Genomic DNA, 24,747 nt, shown 5'->3' with positions numbered 1-24,747 from the left:
ATAAAAGGCCAAAAGAGGCATATGAAATGATAGTTTGTACTTTTATAATTCTCGAAATGTAGAAGCTGAATAATATTTTATAATTGAATGTGCAACTCACAAGGACAACAAAAACAAAGATTTATGAATATCTTAAATAGTACCTCTTGATATAACTTATTCAACAAGAAGAATGTTGAAAAGTTAGAAATACTCATCATTGACATATTAAAGAAATTTATTGATTTATTAAATCTGCCAAAGTGTCTAATAATCATCATCTTGTATATTTTATTGATACTTTTTGGACTTCGAGTGTATCATCCCTCTCTACAAATTGCACCATTGACTAAATTTAAAAAAAAATGAAAACGCAATATTTTTTTTTGAAATTTTTAGAATATTTTGTGATAAAAACAACAAATTTTTTAACTTGTTTTATGAATTGAAAAAGAATAATGTTTGACATTTTTTTCTTTTTCTTTTTGGGTCTTTGTTACATTTTATCTCTTACATTCTGCTGGCCATTTATAAATCTTATTTAACATGTCACGATATTTTGAGTTGTATTCTCAGAGAGCGCGAAATATAAAAGGATTCTTCAAACAAAATGTTAATTTTTCTATTTTGGTGGCCACAAATATCCGTTGAAAAACTGTCGCCTGTTGTTAGAAGAATATCAATGAAGTTTAAAACAAAGAATGTGCGGGCACTACACAAAAGAAAATGCAAATGGAACTTATACTCTCAACTTCCCTCGCGGCGAGAAACGGTACATGCCTCTGTCTAATGCAGAGAGGCAAGGGCAACACAGTGAAGTTGACATCCAGAAGAGGTATGTCCACAATCAAGGCTTCAGTGGTCAATGAAGTAGTATCAGCTGCAGCTACTAACCCTGCTGTTTCATCGGAATTCTCATGGGAGACCACTGTGGGTGCATTGGGTAAAATAGTACTTATTCTTTACCAATTCTTTTGATTTCCACTTTTAACTTATTTCGTTTGCTTGAAGTGGTCGAATTTATTTGTATGGATTACTTTTTGCTGAATTTTATAATAGAAATGCTGCGGAGATGAGTCATCTTGTGCCGTCGTACCTGAACGTTTCCTAGCTTGAATGACTGAAAATCAAAGTGATTTTGGTACATAATTGGGTTGATTGGAATCTTATAGTGTACTCAATTTCGCCGCATATCATATAAATAGAATTTTGCTTACCCATTTTGCAGGTCCCTGTGGAAGACTTAGGTTGCAAATCTGAGAGGGGTCCTAACTGTAGTTGGTTAGATATACGACGCCACGATTTGCATGCTAGTGAAAAGCATCGCCGGGATTGGGAAAGATGACACAATGCCATCATTAAGCCAAACCTAATATGTTTTTCTAGCCAGCCCTGTGATTAATAATAGTGTCTTCTATTCTATCGTGAAGCTGAAAAGAAAGTGGGTTCACTATTGAAGACCTCGGCTTAGTCTTCTGGTTAAAACTTCGTATCTACAAAGTATGGTGTTAGTAGTGCTGTTCGAGTTATGAACAAGTACCTTGCTTTCTGTTAGGATTGTCTAATCAGCGCCATTTATCCTTAGTAACTCTACCATGCATATTATCAAATTTTCACTTTTGTTTTGTTATGGTGGAATGCTGTAATGCTAACTCACTCTGGCTGCTTATACAAACGTATCACTGCACCACTTTTCTGCCAAATTCTTCATATTTGGCACTATAAATTTTCCATTTTCTATTTTTCTGTCATGTCCCGATTTTCCATAAGCTCTATTGTTGGTCAAAAAGTCCATGTCCTATCATAAGCATTCCCGTTGATCCAAAATTGTCTACGAGCACTTCCCAAAAAAAACTGTCAGTGTAAATTGTCAGAGGAAAGTCATTGAAAACTTGCACTGACTTAGAAAAACTGGTCATGTCTTCTTTCTTCTATCCTTCTATTGAGATTTCAGACTTTCCCATTCAGGTCAATTTCACAGCCATCCTTGCTTTTCATTCCCTTCTCCTATTGGGCCATCAGACTTGTCCACATCTTCTTGCCTTTCTACCAAATTCTGCTCTTTCACAAGCCTCTGTAGTTGGAATTACCTCTCACCAACATGTCTCCCTTCCAAACCTCAATCCCCAACTTGTGGTACGGATCATAGGGTATTACCAGTCCAACACTCCTATCTTTTCCCATTGCTCATGTCACCTACCTCTGCGATGTCCCAACATCATTTAATAAATTTTATATGTGTGGCCTTGACTATTTATTTATTTATCTCAAGTTTTATTTCTTGTAGTGTGTTGGCCAGTCGGTTCCTTTTGTAATCCTTTAGGAAGCTTCCCAGGAGCCTTTTATAAAGTTAGTTTGTAGGTTGTTGTATGTACACGATTTGGATTATTTTATTGCATTGTGAATTCTGTTGGAGTTCAGTATTGTCCGCCATTTTGAAAGTGAAAGATCTTCTCTACATGGCTATTCTACTTTCAGTGGGATTCAACCCTCACCCTATTTTTTTCTTATATTATTTTGTCTCAGCTATGGCACATCTGGAGTACCATCTTTGTTTACAAATATATCTGTTTCTGGAGCAAGTACAACTCATTGTGTTCAACATATTTTTGTGCATTGTGGCGGATTTTCTATGTATTTCTGTGATTGATAAATATTTGTAATTCACATTATTTCTGACAGTTCTTACATTTCCCATCTCCCATAGCTCTAGCCACACTCTGTATGGCTCTATCAAACCTCTGTACACAAGTCACTGTATGCTGCGCCAAACCATCAGTACCACTGTATGACACACCTACTTGCCACCACTATATGCCCACATACCCCCCACCGTACGGTCATCTTGTATCTTCCAGCCATACGGACACAAAATTCCCTCCACAGTGCATTTGGAGTGCTTTAAAATGTACGGTCTTCCCCTTTGTACCCTCACTTGCTCCACCTTACGGATTGATATTGTCATTGTACTCACTGTCGGACTGGGGATTTAAATTGAATAAATAATATTTTAAATATTAACATATTAAAAGTTTAAACCATAGTTCAAAATCTCGTTCTCGGTGAGGCAAAAAGAACTTTTCTCAACAAATATCAAAGATAAATTGGTAACTTCTTGGGAAAATATCAGAAATTTTAAAATTGATTTAAATTTAATTTCAAATACATTTTTTTGTAAAATTAAATAAGGGGATGCATCTAATGAGTCAGTAAATGAGTAAACAAACTAAACAAACTAATCTAGATATTATATAAATGCAATAGTAACCAAATCTCATCCTCATGTGGAATGTTGATGGCTAGTAGCCATAGTTAAAGACTCTGAAGTCTAAAGCAAACTAAAAATAACAAATTGTCATTGTGTTGGTTAATTGTTTGTCATCCCTAATTTCTTGGTTTGTACTGTGACTCTCAATGTGCTCAATATTGATGGAAAACAAAACAGTTAACAACTGAAAGGGTCAGTGTAGTGATCTATCAAAGACCCTTGAATTGAAACGTGCAACTCCCTTATAATGCAAAGATTGCAATGAATTTGTTTATATATTTTGGGGTATGCTCTTAACCAGATAGCAGAAGAGGTATGACTAGATTACCTAACACTTCAAACAATCTAAGCGTTCTCAGATTTTGACTCACAACTTCCGTAGCTACGAATGAGTATGAGTCATAATTGATCCCATCTAACACCTAAAATGCAATCTATTCTACCTTTTAATACAAGATTGCAACAATGCAAGACTATCTACCACTGCATGAGAGAAGAAGAATGATTAACTTGACAATGCCTGGATTGCTCAAGTAACTGAGATTTAACATTACAATCTTTGCATTATAAGGGAGTTGTCACTTTCAATTCAGGAGTCTTTGATAGATCACTACATTGACCCATTCTATCGTTAATTGTTTTGTTTTCCATCAGTATTGGGCACATTGAGAGTCACGGTACAAACCAGGAAATTAAGGAAGGCAAACTGTTAACCAACAATTTTTGGTGACTTTGCTGGGGAACTTTTTTAGAGTCTCTGGTTCACATTTTTCCCAGTATCAAAAGATAAAATCTTGTGGTTGTTCCTTGCTATCTGAGTTTCTTTCATGAGTCTGTCTGTGGCTTTATTGGAATAACTTCTGATTCCATCCTTGTTGGCACTCACATTCGTTGAGTCATGCTTGTTAGCCTATGAGGAAAAATGGTGTTGCCTCATGAAGGTCAAATCCCAGTATTTCAGCCCAACCTTGGCTTCCAAGACGAACAAGAAGATATAATAAATCAATTGAATACACTTGCTTGGAGAAATCGAAAATCACTTGATGAGTATGGAAGAGTTAGCTTTGCATTAGAAAGAGAAGAAGCTAGTGTTGAGTGTTGGGAAGGTGTGTTGCAACAAAGAAGATTGAGACAAGCACACCCGTTGTGAATAGAATCAGTTCACCTTGGATCCTAAGTATACTGGAAGTGTTTGTGGTAAAGGGCAAATTGATCTAGTGTTTGAAGAACCAAAGAAAGTTGACTTCCCAATATTAGAAGATCCTTTGAGAAGAGGGAGAGCTTGCTCAAGGGACCCGATGTTTCAAGGTATCCATGGAGCTCTTTTTTTGCCACCCCGTCTCGTGTCCCGGAGACGTAGTCATTCCTCTTCCTCTCCTATCTTTTGCACTCAAATCCGATCATTGGGTAACACTCATCTTTCACGGAGTCGTAGCCCCGACTGCCATCACCTTTCAACTAGTACCAGTAATTCTTCCTGCATTAATGGCTGTTCCCTGGGGTAATGCTATTTGTCCCCTACGACTTGCTACTAACAATAACTTATCAAGGGCTTCTCGAAAGAACTTCTCCAAATTCAATGGCGATGGGAAAGTCTTTGCTGATGAGCACATCGCTGCTTTCTTTGCTGCATGTAGCATTGTTTGTCCTCAACACGAAGATGTAGCAGTAAGAATGTTCATAGAGACTATAGTTGAAAATGCACTTGATTGGTTCCAACATCTTCCGATGGGATGCATTATAACTTGGAACGACATTTGTTTGTCCTCAACACGAAGTAGTGGTAAGAATGTTCGTAGGGATTATAGTTGAAAATGCACCTGATTGGTTCCAACATCTTCCGGTGGATGCATTACAACTTGGGACGACATGTGAAATCGATTTGAGGCACGCTATAAGAGTACAAAAGATGAATATACTCTGTTATCTCAGCTCACTCAAATAAGAAGGAACCTAGTGTCCCTATGAGAGATTTCATCGCAAGGTTCAACAAGTTGGTCAATCAGATTCTTGTTGCAAGTAGGCCAACTGTAGATAATCAAAAGATGTTCTTCATTAGTTTGATGCCTCCAAATATTAGCTTTTAAATCAAAAGAGCACATGTGGCTAATCTCCAAGCTACTTAGACTTTGGCGATAGAATTAGAAGATGATTTGGTAGCAGCCGAAAAATGGAAGAGAGAGTTTCAGAGCAGAACTTCAATAAATTCTGCTACTAGTACAACCAATAACAGAGAAGCAACGTTGCAAAAGTTATCAAATGAGATGATTGCCATGAAAATGCAAATGGGTAAGGCAGTTCCTTCATTCCAACAACCTTACCAGGACGTATCTAGAGGGCAACATGAAGGGACACCCCTACACTTAACACTTGCTCAACGAAAGCTTTCCACAGAGGCAACTCCTAAGAAGCAAAGCATGTGCAGATCACGATGGTGACTCTTGTCTAGAAATGAACAGATACAAGCAACTCAACACAAGTAATGAGCTAATAGTGGAATATCCCGAAAGTGAAGATGAATCTGCTCCACTTGGCGACTTTGGAGCTTTTTTTTTGGAGTATGAATAAGATTCAAAGATAGGAGGCGATTGTTTCGCCACCTTGGACGAAGTGCAAATGATTGTAGCACTAAGAAGTTAAAGGGATAAAAATTTGATAAGCTCAGTTCTTGTTCGGAACAATGCTCCTGCTGCTTCACCAGCCATGGCCAATGCATCTACCCCCTCTACTTGGAGGAGAGAATAATAAAAACCAAAGCAAAGTGGTAAGTCTCACCCCTCATTTGATATCATCCAATATTGCAAAGATGCTCGTATTCAAGTTCTCCCTTAGATTACTTGAAAACTCACCCTGCTGAATTGCAAAAACTAGGAGATTATTGCAAAGGTGAAGCTAGTGGTAAAACTCATCTTAACTTCAATACTACCATTAGCAATGAGCAACCTCATTTCAGTGATGCTCCCCTTGCTGATGAAGAGCCAGTTCTACCCATGCTATTTAAAGAAGACGAGTCTTCAGTCTTAGCTACCTCTCCTGGCCAGGAACCCAATCCATTTTATGTGTCCTTATATGTAAATGGTCATAATTTGAGTAATTGCATAATTGACTTAGGAGCCTCAGATAATGTCATGCCTTCTATTGTTGCTCGTGCCTTAGGCTTACTTTTAACTAAGACCTTCGGGCATTGTTACTCCATGGATACAAAACAAGTTCTCCTATTAGGTCAAGTGAAGGATGTCCAAGTGGTCGTAGCCGCACACCCAACGAAGAGAATGAAATTAACCATCCTTGTGGCTGACAACCCTGCTAGTTATGGTATGCTGTTAAGTAGGAGCTTTTGCAGGGATATGGGAGGGGAAATTAAACTAGATTGGTCTCATGCTATTATCCTTGTTGGCAATAAAAAGATCAAGCTAGAACCTGAGGAGAAAGCTAAATTTACTGTGATGAAATTTGATGATCCCAAAGCCCAAATCTTGTATCAAGAAATGGAGTTTGGGAACTACATGATGTTTGCTGACTTCAAAATTTTGGAGGAAGAATCAAAATTTCTTGATGATCAAAGGGTTTGGACCTTAGAGTTTGATGGCAATTATGCAACTGTCGGATTTGGAGCAGGTGTGGGGCTCATTTCCCTTGAGGGAGATTTAACACAACTTATCTATAAGTTGTAGTTTAAAAACACAAATAGTACTGCGGAGTATGAAGTATTACTACTGGGCATTAATGCTACAAAACAAAGATGTGTGAAGATTCTAGAAGCCCTAGGGGATGCAAAACTCATAGTGAAGCAAGTCCAAAGTCAGTATATTGTGAAGAACACAAGACTTCAAGACTACAAGAACAGAGTTTGGGAGGAAATTGAAGACTTAGATGCCTTTTCCATACAAGCTGTTCCAAGGGCAGATATGTTAGCTGCCTCCTCTTCTCTTCTGCTGCTGCATCTTGAATTAAGAGATAATCAATATAAGGTGGAAGTCCTCTTTAGACCTAATATACTAGACAATACTGAATCATGACAAGTTTTCACCAATGTTAGGCAGATTCAATGTTTCTTAGAAGGATTTGAGCCTTTCACTAACCAGTTCTTTGAAGGAAGTGAAAGCCCATGCCGAGAGTTCTCCCCGGATAGCAAGAAAGATCTGAAGCTTGGTGCTGAACAACTCAAAGGTAAGAAACTTCCCAGACACCTAATCTCTCTAGAAAAGTTGTTTAATAGAATGATGCATATATCAAAAGAGAAAGAGGTAGGAAAGGTGGAACCTCTGGAGATTTTAAGGGAATGAACATTGGTACCGAGTTTAAGCCCAAAATAATTAATATTGGTAGTAATTGCTCAAATGAAGAAATGGCTAGGGCTAAAGGTTTGCTTTCTGAATACCAAGATGTCTTTGCTTGGGGATATGAGGATTAGTAATTGCTCAAATGAAGAAAGGACTAGGGCTAAAGGTTTGCTTTCTGAATACCAAGATGTCTTTGCTTGGGGATATGAGGATCTAAAAACCTTCAAAAATGGTGAGTTTAAACATAAGATTCCCCTTAAGCCTAAAGCAGTTCCTTTCAGATAAAAGCAAAGCAACTACAACCCAATGATATAAGACGCCATCTTTAGAGAAATCCATAAGATGTTAGAAGCAAGGATCATCTATCCTATACACCATTCAATGTGGATAGCTAACATTGTCCCTGCCCAGAAAAAGAGTGGGAAGATCATAATTTGTGTTGATTTTAGAAACTTGAATCGGGCTTCTCTTAAGGACAATTATGCCTCTACCTAACATGGATCATCTACTACAAATAGTCGCAGGATCTTGAGATGATGTCTATGTTGGATGGTGAAGTTTGTGGTGGGCATTTTTCTTCTACAGTAACAACTAATAAATGAATACCAAGCATTTCATAGTGAAGCTTGTGGTGGGCATTTTTCTTCTACAGTAACAACTTATAAAATTTTGTGGCACTGCTACTATTGGCTTGGTATGTTCAGAGATGCTTATAAGTGGGTAGCCCAGTGTGACAAATGTAAGATGTTTTTTAGCAAACCTCAGTTGGCTGCCTTACTACTAAAGCCGGTAGTAATAGAAGGCCCCTTTCAGCAGTGGGGAATCAACTTCATCGCTCCAATTAATCCCTCCTCCGCTGGTCATCTATACATTATAATTGCTACAGACTACTTCACCAAGCAGGTGGAATTAAAGCCTACCAAGAGAACCACCTCTGAAGTCGTTTGTGAATTTATCAAGGAGAGCATCCTTGTCAGATTTGGTGTCCATTAAAGCTAGTCATGGATAATGCTACGTACTTTTCTTCAACAGAATTGTGGAATTCTATTATGACAACAACATCCATCTGAGTCATTCTTCAGACTACTTTCCCCAAAGGAATGGTTAGGCAGAGTCGAGCAATAAAAACTTAATCAACATTATGAAAAAATTGGTCTTTGAGAATAAGAAGGATTGGCACAAGAAGTTATATGAAGCTCTTTGGGTGGATAGGGTGACACCTAAAAAAGCTATCAACATCTCCCCATTTGAGCTGGTATACGGAGTTGAAGCTAGTCTTCCCCTGCTGTTAGAGCTATCCATTTGCAAGTTGCAGCAAGTAATTGAGAACCCAGTATTTCAGGACGATTTGGAAAAGCAGATTATGTATCTTACTAAGTTGGTAGAGGAATGCGAGAAATTAGTTGATCATATTACAGAACATCAAAAGCGTGTAAAGAGCTTCTTTGACAAGAAAGCAAGGCCAAGAAAATTCATGACAGATGATCTGGTCCTGCTGTGGGATAAGAGACATGAACCCAAAGCTATGCATCATAAATTTGATTCTCTTTGGAAAGGTCCCTTCAAAGTTGTGCAGATGAATCAAAATAACTCTTTCATCCTAGCCTATCCTACTAGAGAGTTTCTGCCATTGTCCTACAATGGCCAGGACCTAAAGTTGTATCAGATCCACAATTGAGAGTAGGTAACACCTGCAGTTAGAGCTTAGTCTAGGTAAGTTTTCCTTTCTGCTGTGTTCCTTGTTTCGTTTCTCGCTTCCTTAGCCTAGTTTTCCTTTTTGTCGTGTGCTTAACTTAGTGGTTGCCCCCTTTAAGTTTGTCGTTCCAGTTGTGTGAAACTAGAGATACTAGGCCCCTTCTTAGGCATTTGCAATGCCCGAGTCTCCAGTCAGAGCCAGTTGTTGCCAAACTTTCAGTCTATCCCTTTTGAGCTTCTAGTTTGATGGTATTCATTGCAATTATGTTCAATGGTTTGTCTAGAGCCCCTAGGTGGCTCTCTTCTCATCAAGCTTCCTAAGGCTCTCAGTTTGTGTCTTTTTTGGGTTTCCCTTGCTCCACCTCCCCTTATACCTCCATGTAGGACTCTTGTCTTCCCACTGCATTAAGGTCTTAGGTAATCTAGGTATGGATGGGATATTGCTTGAGCGTCTTCCCGATGAGAAGAGAACTTTACTTGTTTCCAAGATTCTATTCCTACCTCAGAAGTCATGTTTTCTTCGGATCCTAAACCATCTGACTAGCTATCCACCTTTGTTTGGTGAACTTCATCGAGCAGGAATTCGAAGAACAAAATTATGATAACATCTGCAAATATACACCCACTCATTTTACGGTGAAAAGACGAAGAGGAGCAAAGGCATAGAGCTTAGAAACTCTCAAATCAAAATTCCGAAACCAGAGTTCATTTCTGTGCAGAGAGTCGGAGCTTCATGTTTTCAGCTAACCATTCGCTGGAAACGAACTTGTTCTTTTCTATTCTCGAAGCTAAGCAAACCTGCATTCCATTCAAGAGATTTCATGCATTAAGTAGATCTAGGTGCGGTGTTGTAGAAAAGTTCATCTAGGCCCTTGATGTGCATCACTAAGATGATGAATCCATGATCAACATTTCATTTCGAGGATATATAAGGCAAGCAACCAAATCAAGGGAAAAGGCATCAAAATGTTTCTTTCTTCGGAAAACAAAGGTCTCAATGGTGCCTTTCTGTCTTTTGGAAACGTCTAAGGTTTCTTTCCTAGCAGCTGGGAAAAATAAGAATTATGCGAAAACAACATAAAAAGATTCTGTGGAGATGCTAGAAAGATGCTTCCGAAGAAGTCAGTTGTAAAGGTGCGTACCCGATGTAAAAGAAATCAAGTGCTCAAATGCTCGATGTAGAGAATCCATTCGACAGCTTCCCCAAGTTAGGTTGTGAAATTAAGCAAAGAAGCCTTGTGCAGAAAACAAAGAAACAAAGTGCCCAAGGTATCAAAGGAGTATTGCTCGTGCTGCGATCCCGAATCAAAGAAGAAAGCAAGCTTGCAGAAAGATAGGACTATGCTTTCTCCTCCGCATATGAAGAATTGTTGTGTGAGCGCTTGATCCGAATTCCTAAGTAAATAGGGGAGTTCCCATTAAAGTCAAAATCAGCTGAATTGGTAAAGTGGCTAATCATGCTACTATATGAGCTTTAAGTAGATGACTTCAAGTGAATAATGAGATTATCGGATTTATGAATCCTCATATGGGTGGAAGTGGAAAGTTTTTAAATAGCCATTAACTATCAATTTTATTACAAATCCTATCGTTACGGCCGTTGGTTGCGATTTACTTCATTTGTGTGGCGCCAACGTTCGGATTTCTGCATCTATATGATCGAATTCTGTTTAAGCATAATTCTCTATTGTCCTAACGACTATTTATCAAGCAGTTTATCCCCTTTATGAAATTGTAAGTTAATGGCAATCAGAGCAGCAAGGTATGATTGTCTAATTGGTCTGGAAAGTGAATTTAGGAGCTTCTCAGATACCTCGATCAAGTTTTACGATTTAGGTTATTTGCATAGAAGGCTCAACTCTTAGCCAATTCATCCAATAACCCAGAAATTGAAGGAAAGCAGATTAGCTGAAGCTGTTAGATTCCCATGGCCGTGCAAGCACCGAAACTGGTAAAGGAATGTATCGAAAGGTACAATTTGGAGACAAAGTAAATATTGCTACTTGATCAGTCCATTCTGCTATCTAAAAACAAAGCATTAATGCAGTCTGCATTTGGCATTCCAGCAAAAGAGCAATACTATGATATTGACTTCTCGTCCTCTGCGTCAATGTTCACCGAAAAGAAGACTCTAAGAAGAGAAGACATGCAGAGAACTTGGTTCCAGACACCTCTTTCCAAAAAGAGTAAAATGCCAAAGACTCTTTTTGGAACCAATTTAAAAAAAGAGATTGTGGACATCTTGGCACTATTGTTGAGATTGAAAGGAACGGAGGAAATCTTAGATTTCATCGAACACCACTTCTCCTTGGTGCATGCCATATGTGCTGACGGATTGCAAATTGATTGGGCTAAGATCATATCTGAAGAGCTTGCTTCTTGGCTAGGTTCGGCTAAGGCATTTAGACTGTTCTATATGTCTTCATACCTAATATATGCCTTAGCCACACATCACCTCTGGCCGAGTCCTCCCAGTATCGAAGACTATGATGAAAATACGAAGGTGTATGAGTTCTATCCCCACCTACAGTTGCAGAGGAGCTTCAAAGAGTATGTGAAAGTTAATGATGCCTTCACAATGAGGCTATGCCAAGAATTGCAAGGTTGCCCTGAGTGAAGGTTTTCACTTGAAGCTATTTCGGCTATAGGCCAGTTTGGATGCTCTTTTATCCAATTTCCAACCTTCTCCTACCTTAGGATCGACGTATTTGATGGTTTTCCCAAAAGGCTTCCCAGGTATCCTGAGGACAAGGTTGTTCTTGTTGAATTATGTCGACAAATACTGGAAGTGAACACTTTGTGTTTCAATATGAAGAAGATAGCTGGGATTTCCTTCCCAATAGTGGTTGGAACTTACTCCTATGCTTCTAGATCCGATGCCTGGAATCTAGTCAAAAGTTTTGAGAGCAAGATTAAACTGGTTGATTATGAGGTGATAAGGCCTCAATATGACCTAGTGAACTTTGTGAGAGGTCATCTAAAGCTTGGATATGCTCACATACATGTTTTGGATATTGAAGACTATTGGGCTAGATGCTATGATGAATACCAAACCAGGGAAAGGTATTGGTCCAGGCTAACAATTGATGAACTTAAAATGTATAATGACATTGTTGATGTTTCTAATCTCACAGATGATGGCTCCTACATGCATCCCTCATCCTATGAGCAAATTAAGAAGACTCCCATTGTGTCAACTCCGCTTGAAGGTCCTATTGTCGATACAATGGAGGTCCTAATGTGTGTGATCATCAAAAGGACAGATAAGTGGGTGGAATGGACTAGAGCAAGAAAGAAAAGAACGGAAAGTATAGGCTCTGCTGGAGGAGTAGCTTTCGAAACTGCTCAGTCAATTACAACTACACCCACAATTGTCGTTGCCTCAACGTCAATAGGTCCAGCCCAATCTATCGGTGGAGGCGAAGATCAACCTCTTGAGAAGAAAGTCCAAATTACTTCAACTTGTGGAGGAAGATCTCTATTGGACATAGGAAAGGTTGAGGATAATGAGAAGAACAAAGAAAAGGAGCAAGAGAAGTCAGTGGCTAAGCCTTCCTCTCCTGTGCAAGTCATCAACCTTGATGGTGACAGCAACCCCCTCGATGGTCAAGAGCAAGATGCATCTCAGCAAGGTGACACTCTAGCCCTCTCAGTTACCAAGGTAACTACTTTCCCCACTGCTACTTGTTGTGAGTTTTTCACACCATCGCCCCAAAATTTTGGGGACCCCCCTTTTTTTTGATCGCCTCAGCAAATTGTTTGATTGTCCAACAATTTTGATTTTTCGAGAATTTTGAGCCTTGGACACTTTCGGGCCAATGGGAGAGGGTTAGATTTATTTTCACCCAGTTTCAACTTGATTTTCTAGAGCCACCAATTCTATCCTTAGGCCGAACAAATTTCAAAGTTAATTCCAACTTGGCAGGATAAAATTGTGAATTTTGTACTTAGACATTTTCTTTTGAAAATTTGGATATAATTGTATAAATTTCGATAATTTTCAAAAAATGAATTTTTTTGTTAAATTTGGTCTTTTGGAAAATCTTAATTATTTTTTTTGGTGAAGAAAATTAATTTTTGTGATGGTGAAATCAAATTGCAAAATTGATTTTAAGCTCTAGAGAAATAATTTTATTTGTGTTAAAATGCTAAAATTGCTTAGCTAAATCGATTTGAATTAAAATTGCAAAAAATTGGCTTTAATAGATTAAAATTGCCTTGAAAACTTTTTAGTCTTTAATGAAATTAGCAATTTAATATTGAAAAATGGCTTTTGGTTAGCCAAAATCCAATTTTAATGACGTATTAATTACTAAATCCTCATTAAATGGAAATATTTAACATCTCCAAGGCACCATTTAATTTCCTTTTGCAATTTAGAACTAATTGGCAATTTTAAAAGGCAATTTTCATTTTAGCAAAATGAATATTTAGCTAAGTATTTAATTGTGGGTCATAATTTTGCATTAATTATTTGTTTTTCTTTCTCCTAGGGTCCAAGTCGGCTAGCTTGGGGGGAGTAAGAAAGTTGGGTATAAGAGGAGGCATCTCTCCCATTTCCTCCTCACTTTTCACTTCTTCTCAAGGTTTTGGCGATTTTGCAAGAGCAGATCTGCACTCTTCTTGCTTGGCGAATTTTGTGGAGGGCGAAATTTGTGGGAGCTAAAATTTGTGGGAGCCAAAATTTGTGGAGGGCGAAATTTGTGGGAGCCGAAATTTGTGGGAGATAAAATTCTGATTTTTGCAAGAGGTTGCAATTTTTGCCCTAGGTTGGGTAATTTTATTTGGAGGTGAATTACATGATAAATTTCTGATTTGCAAGTGGATTTGAAGTTCTTGAGGTCAAGTCCTAATTCCGAAAAGTCGCTGTAAGATTATTGGTTAAAGCAAATTTTTCATCATCTAGAGTTGCAAGGGGTCCTTAAGCTGACATCCTTCTTTCGTTCTAGTCTTAGGATTGCTTCTCTTGGTTCTACTTGCCTTCTGGTCCACCACTTTACCATCCCGTAATAGGGCGACGAGCATGGAGGATGTTAGTGCAAGTAAGAATCCCAAGCGGACAAGACTAAGAAAGACAAAGAGGATATGATGCCCAAAATGCCCTTCTTCTAAAAAATGAAGAGAATAACCGACACCAATATCGGTACAGTGGACATGATACGGATGAAGGAAAGACTGAAGGAAGGAAAATCCCCCTTGGCAAAGAGGATATCAATGAGACAAGTTTTCGATCGAGGTTAGATGAGTTGGGAAAGGTTGCCATCAAGAAGAAGCATTTGGGCACCCTTTCCTCTCTTAGTGCTTTTATCGGATTTGCGAAGGAATATGAGAAGGATCACGAAAGGATACTACAAGTAGCGAGCAACGTGGCAAAGTCAGTGGAACTCAGAGCAAAGTGCACACCTTGTCCTCCTATGGAAGAAGTTAACGAAAGGCTAGCTAAGTTCATTGCCTTAGCTAAGAAAATGAAAGAGAAGGGAAGATTTATATTAGAAGATCATTTGATGTAAGCCCAAGTGGCAAATTTCTCTTTCTTCTAGAATAGGACGAGTGTCTATTTTTGATTGGCCACCATTTTGGTGACTTCTCATTGGTTGCTACTTTTTGCACTTTTTTCATTGGTCCATTGATGAGGTGGCATCTTCTCATTGGCCGATGGGGTGGCAACCCTAATTAGGGTTTTTAGGATCCAATCTGGATCGTTGATCTTGTTTTGATCTCCACTGTCCGTTGTATTTTTGGCCCCTATATAAGGCCACTTGCTCTCATTTGTAAAGTGGTTGGAGAAATTGTTGTGAAGATAATACCAAAATTGCTCTCTTTTTCATTGTTGCGATTTGCATGTTGATTAAGAACATTGGGTGTTATTGCATGTTTTCTACTTCCACTTAGTTAGATTTCCTTTCAAGTTGTTTAAGTGAGAGTAAAGTAGATGGATAGTGTTATGGTAGCATTGGTAAATGTTTGATAGGGATCAATACTAGACCACTAGCATCCTAGCGGCTGGTTGGGAAGCTTTGTGTAGTAAACTAGTTTATTATTCCTTTGAATCATTGCCCCTGTGGAAGTGAGGCCGCTAGTCAGCTCTTATTAGGTTCGATCCCCGTCCTTTTGCTAACCTTCCATTCATAGGAGTAGGAGTAGAATAGTGAGTAGCTGGGTAGTCGAAGTTTAGGGAAAGAAGTTAGAGGAGTAGGTCGAGTATTAGAACACATCCATTCACCTTCCACCACCATCGCTTTCCCATCAACATCACCATTGGCAGACACATCCTCCATCATCGCCACCATCAACATTATCTGCCTCTGCACATTTCACAAATTGAGCCACCATCACCTTCATCCCACCAAAGTCCAAGTCATCCTCAAAAGAATAGCATAAGGCCGCCTACGTGATTACCAACAAATCACATCGATAAAACTGAGCGAGTATCCGACAGTGTAAGGAACATTGGAGTTATACCATGTCCCATGAGCAATAACTTTTCAAGAGAGGAGTTGCATGTTTGATATCCCATATCGAACAGTCAAATCCTAATATGTTATGTAAGTGATACAAAACTCACATCAACACTACTCAGAGCAAGGTAACACCCCTAGTGGTGAGGAAGCTCTTCAATCCTACAACCCTACAGTTGGCAATCAATGTCCTATCAATTGAATCATGGTTGGAAGAAACCATTGATCGAAAGAAGAGAAGGTGTGAGGAAGCTGTCCCTTTCAAGGACCTCATCATGCAAGCAACTTTGTCTCAACCACAATCAAGGAAGACAAAGAAGTAGAAGACTATAGCAACATTGACCACTGATTCTTCTATTGGTCATATGCTGATGGAGATCGCAGAACCTCAAAAAGAGGGTAAGTTTCATGAGCTGACTGTTGATGATTTCGAGATTAGAATTGTTGACCTTGGTATTCCTATACATGATTCCATGGTTAACATATGGAAATCAATGAATGAGAAGATTGAAGATAGACTAGAAGAGTTAAGGGCAAAGAAAGAGGTACTCAAGGCCTTGAATAAGGAACTGATGGATTACATCAGAGCTGCACTTCAAAGCACCTCTACAAGTACATTTGACCCTAGTGCAGAGGAGAATAAAAATTTGCTATTGAAGCTACAATAGGAGAGGCAATTCGGTCAAGTTGGCCGTGCATGCATTGATCAAATTAAGGTCCAAGATCCCTCTCTCATTGAGAACCTTGGAAACCTACTGTTAGACACTGACAAATTGAGAGAAGCAGTATCCAGTCATCAAACTATAATACATAAGGCATCAGAGAATTCGACAGAGCAATTGGCCCTATTGCAAGAGGTAATTGATATGAAAACTAACGTTGCTATAACCCATGGGATTCTCAAAACAGGGCAAGAACCATTGCTTCATTGGAAGCAATCATTGGAATTCATGGTTGAGAGCTCATTAAGATCTACAAATGACCTTGAGGACATAAATGAGTTAGTGCAAAAGTCATGGAAAAGATATTTGAATATCTAAAAGTGCTGCATATTGAATCATGTCGCCAGTAATGGTAAATTGGTTGACATTGAGCGGATGAAAGCCAAATTTCTAGCATTTGTGGGGGAAGCCACCGACCCATCCAACTTCCAGATGTCAAAGATCTAGGTGTTTTCAGCAGCAGACTCCATTCTAAAGCGTGCATCAGAAAAGCTCCAATCAAAGATCGCCAGAGTCAAGGAGTTGACAAAGATGCATGATTACTGGATGATTCGAGCTGATAACATTATCATCCCAGGTGTTGACGAATTGAACAATGTAACTGAAGCAATGAGAGCATACAGACCCAAGGCCGTGACTCCAAAGAAAATTGATGCTTTGACACTCTTTTTGATAAGTGTCACCTCTTCTCTTTCTTAAAATCTAATACTGTAGCCATTTTTGGCATTCTCCTCATAGGCTAAATTCTGTAACAGATGATGACTTAGTCAAATCCTAGTTTTAGTGTCCATATGTTCAAAGATTCTTTGTGATGAAATCATCAGATGTAAGTGGCCATCCCGAAGAGTTCTATAAAGGTAACTTTTTGAGAAGTTAATAAGATCGTGAAAATTATTTTGTGGGCAAGCCCTTGCAGCTGGGACTACTGTGTGAGACTCTGAGTCTATATTGTAATTTTGCTGTTCATTAGTTTATCTATGGTACTTGGGACAAAATATGCTGTAAATGAAAACAAAAAGATTGCAATAAACTTGGTCTTGTTTCTTTCATTTCAGTAGATTGTAAGCTTTACTTTATTCACTACAATATTATCTTTTTCCCCTGTTCTGTACACGATAGGTCATATGCATTTCATTGTTGTACGAGAAGTTTAGGACATGGTTAATGAAAGCAATTGAGTAGGAAGCAATTTGGGTATTGTTAAATCTTAGTTACTTGAGCAATCCGAGCATTGTCAAGTTAATCATTCTTTCTCCACTCATGCAGTGGTAGATAGTCTTGCATTGTTGCAATCTTGTATTAAAAGGTAGAATAGATTGCATTTTAGGTGTTAGATGGGATCAATTGTGACTCATCGTAACAACTAGTTTTCCCAGGTGTTAATTAACAACTAACATACTCAAAGAAATACAATTATTACTTTATTTTCATAGGAAGACAATTAAATCAATTTCGTTCATATGAAAGAGATTGACGATGAAAATCAGTTAAACAAAATTTCTTAACCAAGAACTTAAAACACCATCAATGAATTTACTATATAAATTAAAATCCACATACCATGGAATTTGAACCAAGAAATCATTGTAGGGATGCTTCTGCAACCACTTAGGTTAGTCCACAAATACCACTATAACAATATCAAATAACAACTACCATTCAATATCGCTATATCGGAATCAAATGACTATTACCATTAAACACCATTGTGTCAGTTAGGGCATCAGATACCACTATATCAATTAGGGCATCGATTACCATTGGATCATTTAGGGCATCAAATACCACTGTATTAATTAGGGCTTCAGATACCACTAAATCAATTAGGGCTTTAGATACCACTGTATCATTTAGGGCTCCAGATACCACTGAATCAATTAGGGCTTTAGTTACCACTGTATCATTTAGGGCTCTAGATACCACTGAATCAATTAGGGCTTCAGATACCACTGTATCATTCCTTTCCTTCCGATTGCTCAATTGTGGCAATAACTTATGATTAGAAGATATGCTCATATTTTTTTTATTCATATAATTGAAGATAACAATCCACTAGATAAACCTATCTCTCGCAACTAAATGTAAAATGATTGTAACGATGATATAACTCAATTAATCTTACCTTAGTCTTGCATATACATCATAAAAGTAAAATACCTGTTTCCGGTAACCAATTGAATGTATAACTTATCTTTGTCCGTTGTACGTTTGACAACTTAGAAGAGGTGAAACATTGTCAGGGGCTTAACCACTCAACCTTGGACCTTAACTTATTCCCCACACAATCTCCAACGAGAAAGGCCCTCCCTACCTGGAATTGGACTTGGAACATCTGTCATCTACTGAGCGTCTTGGTATTTAACCATATCACTCAACTTGACAACAAGAGTCACAATAACAGGGTCATGCATGAGCTATTAAGTATGTTTAATTTAATTTATTTAATCATGTCTGATTTTCTCTTTTGCTTTCTTGCAGATTCATTCCACCTCTTCACCTTATCCATGGCTATACAACCGATAAATTCTAGATGCTCGGATCTCAGAGCAGTCGGCTCTGTCTGTTGATTCTCAACTAATTCATGATTGTTATATACATGTATTCTAGTTATCTCAATCTGTGATTTGAGTGAAATATGCAGAAATTATTGTTTAACTCTATCTCCATTGGCATAAAGATTTATGGATTCATATTATGGTTACTTGGCTTTCGGTTGCCATGATCTAATCTATTTTAAAGAGAATTAATTTTGTAATATTAGACCAGATATCAAATAAGATATTCTCCTGATAAATACTGTAGCTTACTGCTACATAAATCGGAATTGCTGTAGCAAATTTTGTAGAAGTTTCATTGCAATGTTTGGTGTTGGGTTAATCACATAACCTGATATATATATTTTGTAAAACGGATGGAATTTTTGCTGAAAGTTCAACAACATGTCTTGAACGCTGGTTCCCAGTATAAATATTTCTCACGATTGTGGTTGATAACATGGAAAAGACGATGTTTGAAACTTATAAAAGTCGGGTATCTGGATCTTGCTAAATGATTTTGTATCTGCACCTCTTTTAAAGAAAGAGACTTGCATATTGTCACATTTTAAAGAAAGAGACTCCTAAGCTTAGTAGGCTACAGGAGAATATGCATTCAAAAATATAGAAGGGTAACTCATCTGTTATGTATCCATTGGAGAACTTGCAAACCGACTAGCTCCCTCTTGACTTATTCAACACTTAACCGCAGTATCCTAGCCAGAATCAATTGAAATTGAAGTCACACAATTTGAACAAGGTTTTTAAACAATGGTAATAGCGGATGTATCAATGGTGTATGGTAAGATATATCAATGGCAATAGCAGACGTATCAATGGCAGATTGTAAGACGTTTTAATGGTAGATTGTAAGACGTATCAAAGGCAGATTACAATTGTATCAATGCAAGGATGAGTTGGTAAAAGAAACAAGGAAAATCTGAATGTACAAAGGTGGGAAGAATTCGGCACCAAGGAAGAAGGGATCCTGACTCTCCCTTATGGCTTCCTTAAATGGAGAGCAACATGACTCGTTGGCTCCCACCGGTTACAAAAGATTATATTCGATTCAAATTTCCAAGTATTAAATCGATTATAAACAAGGAAAGAATAAAAGAATGGAAAGAGAGTTGGAAGGTTATAATTCGATTATTGTTATAATTTATATTTACATACGTATATGTAAATATATTAATGTGGTGACATCATTTTATTATATTATTATAATATAATGGTGTCATCTCATTTTTATATCTATATGTACGTATATAGATATATCTAGTATAATAATAAGGTGAAAGATCATATTAAATCCTTTGAGGTATGTTTTATATTTTAACCCAATTATTTATGTTTCTCAAATTATTTATTTAAATAGCTCATGTGGGTCCCACAGATGTATCCTGTTTCAAGTCGCTAGGTCTTCAACCCATTTACCCAGTGATGGTGATGCTCCTGTGCCTAATTCTTTTCTGACAATGCTTCCACCCTTTCGACGTGCTTCCTGCAAGGAAATTTTCCATAATTAAACAAGTTATAAATAATCATAATGGCTAACCGCCCATTCAATTTCATGAATTTGTGATAAATAATTATAACGATTGAACATCTTATCATTTCACAGGATTATAACCAATTTAAACGTCAACTAACTTCATGTGAACCTCAACAACTATATGTTAAATTAGGTTAAAAATTGGGATGTAACACACACATTCGTACCTGCAGAAGTTGTGAGACAAAATCTAGAAATGCCTAGATTGTTTGAAGTGTTAGGCAATTTGGTCATACCTCTTTTGCTCTCCGGTTAAGAGCAGACCCCAAAATCTATAAACAAATTCATTGCAAATCTTTGCACTATAAGGGAGCTATACCTTTCAATTCAGAGGTCTTTGAAAGATCACTACACTGACCCATTCTATCGTTAATTGTTTTGTTTTCCATCAATATTAGGCACATTGAGAGTCACGGTACAAACCAAGAAATTAAGGAAGACAAACTGTTAACCAGCACATTATAAAAATATAAACAAATACAAATGTCAAGTACAATATAAAATTAGTCTACATCTTCATCTTCCCCTTCCCAGTAGCTCTAGTAAAAACTATGGGAGTGGGAAGGGGTCTACCCCAAGTAGTCCATTGTGGTTGTGGTTGTGGTTGTAGTTGTGTCTCAATATCCATCCTAGATGTAACTGGTGTTGGCACTAACAATGACTCCTCATTTTCTATATCCTCACTCTAAGTGTCCTAAGTGTCCTCACTGTCACTGCCCTCCTCTTGAGTGTCATCCAATCTCGGTGCAAAACCACCCTCTTTTGAATCGGTATTTTCTTCAAAAATCTCTTTGAATCCACTTCAAATCCACTTGCAATAAATCTACAAGGCTTCCAATGACTAATTCTCTCCACCAAACCCTTCTCCTCTCCTCCAAAGGCTGCAAATTTTAAAATGGGCCACTAAATGTTATCATGTTGGGCTGCTTGTGAGATTTTTTCAACTTCTTGACGGTATATCGCCAACTTCTCGACTGAGTTTTTGGTGCGAAAACTTGCATTTTTTCACCACTCCAAACTTCTCGCGAGAAACTAATATATCGGCGCTATTTTGAACTATGGTTGAAACAATGTTAATTATTTTACTATCTACCAAAATAAAGAAAAAAGAACAAAGTTACAAAACATGAAAACACGAAAAAACAAAACGAAACCCTTCTACTTGTCTTGCAAAACTGAAATATCATATGCAGTTGATTATAAGATTAAAATCTCTATTAAAAATAATTATTTGGAGAAAATAAAAGTATTGTATAGTTAACTTTTTATTTTACTTAATAATTTGAATAAATTATATTTTAGTAATTTGAGTAGTAAATTACTTAATTCATAACTTGTAAAAATAAACAATTACATTTCGACACATAAAAATGAGATTAAATTAGGCAAGAGCCTATAACACAACGACAAGTTGTGAGCTTCTTATTTGGAGGTCTTGGATTTGAATCTACTCAAGCTTAACACACATAATATTAATTAATATCAACAAATAATACTAAATAAATGATAAATAATCAAGGTTTTGGCCCATTACCTATAAAAAAAAAAGAGATTAAATTATTTGTTACCGTGAAAGGGCGTATAGTGTGAGGGCACAAATGAGGATTTATTTTTGTAGAAGGGTCAAGTGGTGTGTTTATGCAAAACACAAAATCTTGCAATATCACTGAAACAAAGCTGGTGTTTTTTCAAGGAAAACCTGTGTTTGCAGAAAAAATCTGTGAATCTATGTTTGCAAAAACTAGAAAATAGTTGGCAAATGAAAAAAAACCCCATAGTACAGCAGTAATAGAGGCGGCATTTTTTCCTACAAATAACTTGGTTGAATGTGTTTTTACAAGACATTTTAAATTAAAAAATCCTAACCCATATTGTTGTACAAATTTCAAGGGATTTCTTTTTGGTGTTCAAAAATTCGATGGATTTTGAATTTGATCCATCAAATTTGCTGAACCCTATGACTTAGGTTTCATCCACTCTTTGAAGAGGAACAAACTTACCACTCAGAGAGCAGAGAAGCTTGTGGTTGCACATAGTGTCTTGTGTTTCACTGACCATAGAACCCATCTGTACAAGGTGAGCCAAACAACATGATGGGATGCAGAGCATAGATGCACTACAGGCAGAGTACTCTTCGAGTTGCAAATACTGACCAAGTTTTTTTGGCTTGGTGAGTTTTTATGACTTTTACTGGCACCAAACACGTGCCAAATTTTTGGCAAAAACTCAGTGAGCTTTAATTAAGAACTCAGTCATAGTCTTATAATAGTAGTTAAAGGAAAAAAGGGCCCAAGTTAATTTCATTTCTTATTTCTTCACTTTTATTTTGTTGAGGGGGAAATAGTCTTCCAAACACTTGCAAAATGATTTCTACGATTTGAAGCAGATTTGAGTTAGATTTGAATCCAGGTTTTTGAAGAGGATGACATCAATGATTTGGAAAGGCAGGCTAAAGAGGAGGGGGGTCGATTTGGTTTCACACTAGATGACATTGAATTGATTGAGTAGTCATTGCTAGTGCCAGGAGAAGCTAGAGGCAGAGCTTCATACATGATGGAGGACAAGCCATAGATTGAGTCAGACATACTATGTGAGAAGGCGCAGTCATGCCTAGTGCAGACTTCTAGGACTAGACCCCCTAGTTCTACCTCTCCCTTAGCATTTACTAGAGCTGAGAAGCAAAAGATGTAATTGGAAGGATGTATTCACTTTTAGTTTTACATAAATTCTTTACTATTTTTTTTCCAGCCATCAACATTCCTCATGAGAATGCAATTTTGTACCCACTTTGTGTTTAAATATATCTAGACTAAGCTTGTTTCTTTTGTGCTCTCATTTATTGACTCATTGGATGCATATTCTCATAACATTTTGTCAAAAATATGCACATCTAGTTAAATTTAAGCGATTTTTGAAGTTTCCGAGTTTTTGCCAAAAACTGGATGAGTTTTCCTTAATTTATTTTTCAGGCCTTTGCGAGTTTTTAGCTTTGGTGAGTTTTCCAACTATGATGTAGAGACAAGGGAGCCATCACAGATTGATGAGGATGAGGATGCTTCGAGTGCAGGGCTGGTTGGTGTTCCTTTTGCAGCTCTTGACCTTGGAGAGACTGATAGTTTCGATGGCGATGAGTTTGCCGACCTTCCAAGGGATGATTAGAGGCCTCTTTCACTACATTTTGGCATTTTGATTTTGTAGTTTGTACTTGTTTTGATATCATGCTACTCAATGTAATCATCTTTATGATTAGATATTCATAATTTTGATATCTATTATATAATATAACTCTTCCATTTGCTGATTCGACTATTTAAAATTTTATTGTTCAGTTCAAGTATTTAATAATTCTTATTTACTATTTTATTGTTTTACATCTTTATGTCTTATATTGTTATACATATTTTCATAACTAGCATTTTAAGTACCACATGCATAGTAAATACCCCTCCACCACCATCCTAAAATTGAGGCCCCTTTGTTCCCCCTATTGCCTAGGGTGGTGTAACTATGGAGAATTTTGTAGTGCTTTTTATGAATGTCAATCCAGCCACATCCATATTAGATATCTTAAAAATGCTTAAATCAATCCGTGTCCATGCAACTTTGGATGTGAAATGTTTATCTTTTTAGTGATGGTTGTGAACGAGGTAATAACGATGCCTAATCGATTGTCCATATCACCAATCATGTCTAGCTTCACTATATGTAGTTCCATATCAGACTAAAATTGGAGGACTTGATCAAGCATTGATTCTAAAGAAAGGTTTGGTTGGTCCTGGGATTTGTGATAACCAACCATAGTGAACACCTTGGTTAGTGTGGTTCGAAGAACAAAAAAATGGGCTAGGTTAACCAGAAAGGGCTCCTGTAGTTGCATCAAATGATCAGCTCAAAGAGAGGATTCAACAGGACAATTTCTCGGATGGAGTGAAAATTAGCCCAGGTTTGTTTTCTTTCTTTTTCCTTTATATTCTTAATAGGTAAAATTTTTGAACAGAACTACCAATTTCTTTCAATTGGGGGAAGGTTGGCCTGGAAGTTGAAATTTGGCAGACTAAGGGACCTGACCTTGTTGATTGGAAAACAATTGTAATCTAAAGATTATCTACAAGATTCACACAAAATCATTCAGAGTTCTGTCAAACTGCTCAACCATATACCATCTTGACTTCCTATGCCCCAAAATTGTGTGCAGAGGCTAGGGTAAATACTAAATAGGGAAAGTTTCTAGGGTGTCTTTGGTGTCTGAGCTT

General features: G+C 37.5%; 1 protein-coding gene and 1 long non-coding RNA gene across 3 annotated transcripts in view; both read left to right on the top strand.

Moving 5' to 3' along the window:
• Positions 1-598: 598 nt before the first annotated feature.
• The window catches only part of LOC149540405 (uncharacterized), a 45,556-nt gene continuing 21,407 nt past the window's right edge, over positions 599-24,747 (top strand). The window contains exon 1 of one of the 2 annotated variants that reach the window (XM_089801508.1): positions 599-922. In XM_089801508.1, coding sequence (XP_089657634.1) covers positions 706-922 — 217 coding nt within the window. In that variant the 5' untranslated portion in view covers positions 599-705. The remainder of the gene's footprint in view (positions 923-24,747) is intronic. The other variant, XM_089801507.1, reaches the window with a different exon arrangement.
• LOC149540406 (uncharacterized) lies at positions 1,198-23,795 on the top strand. The gene is made up of 2 exons (XR_016356394.1): positions 1,198-1,468; positions 23,464-23,795. It is a non-coding gene; the product is annotated as an uncharacterized LOC149540406 (long non-coding RNA).

This window comes from Cupressus sempervirens, chromosome 9 (assembly GCF_028749045.1).
Source record: "Cupressus sempervirens isolate cs-2001-9-10 chromosome 9, ASM2874904v1, whole genome shotgun sequence".
Classification (NCBI taxonomy): domain Eukaryota; kingdom Viridiplantae; phylum Streptophyta; class Pinopsida; order Cupressales; family Cupressaceae; genus Cupressus; species Cupressus sempervirens.
This window is presented reverse-complemented; position numbering and strand designations above follow the sequence as displayed.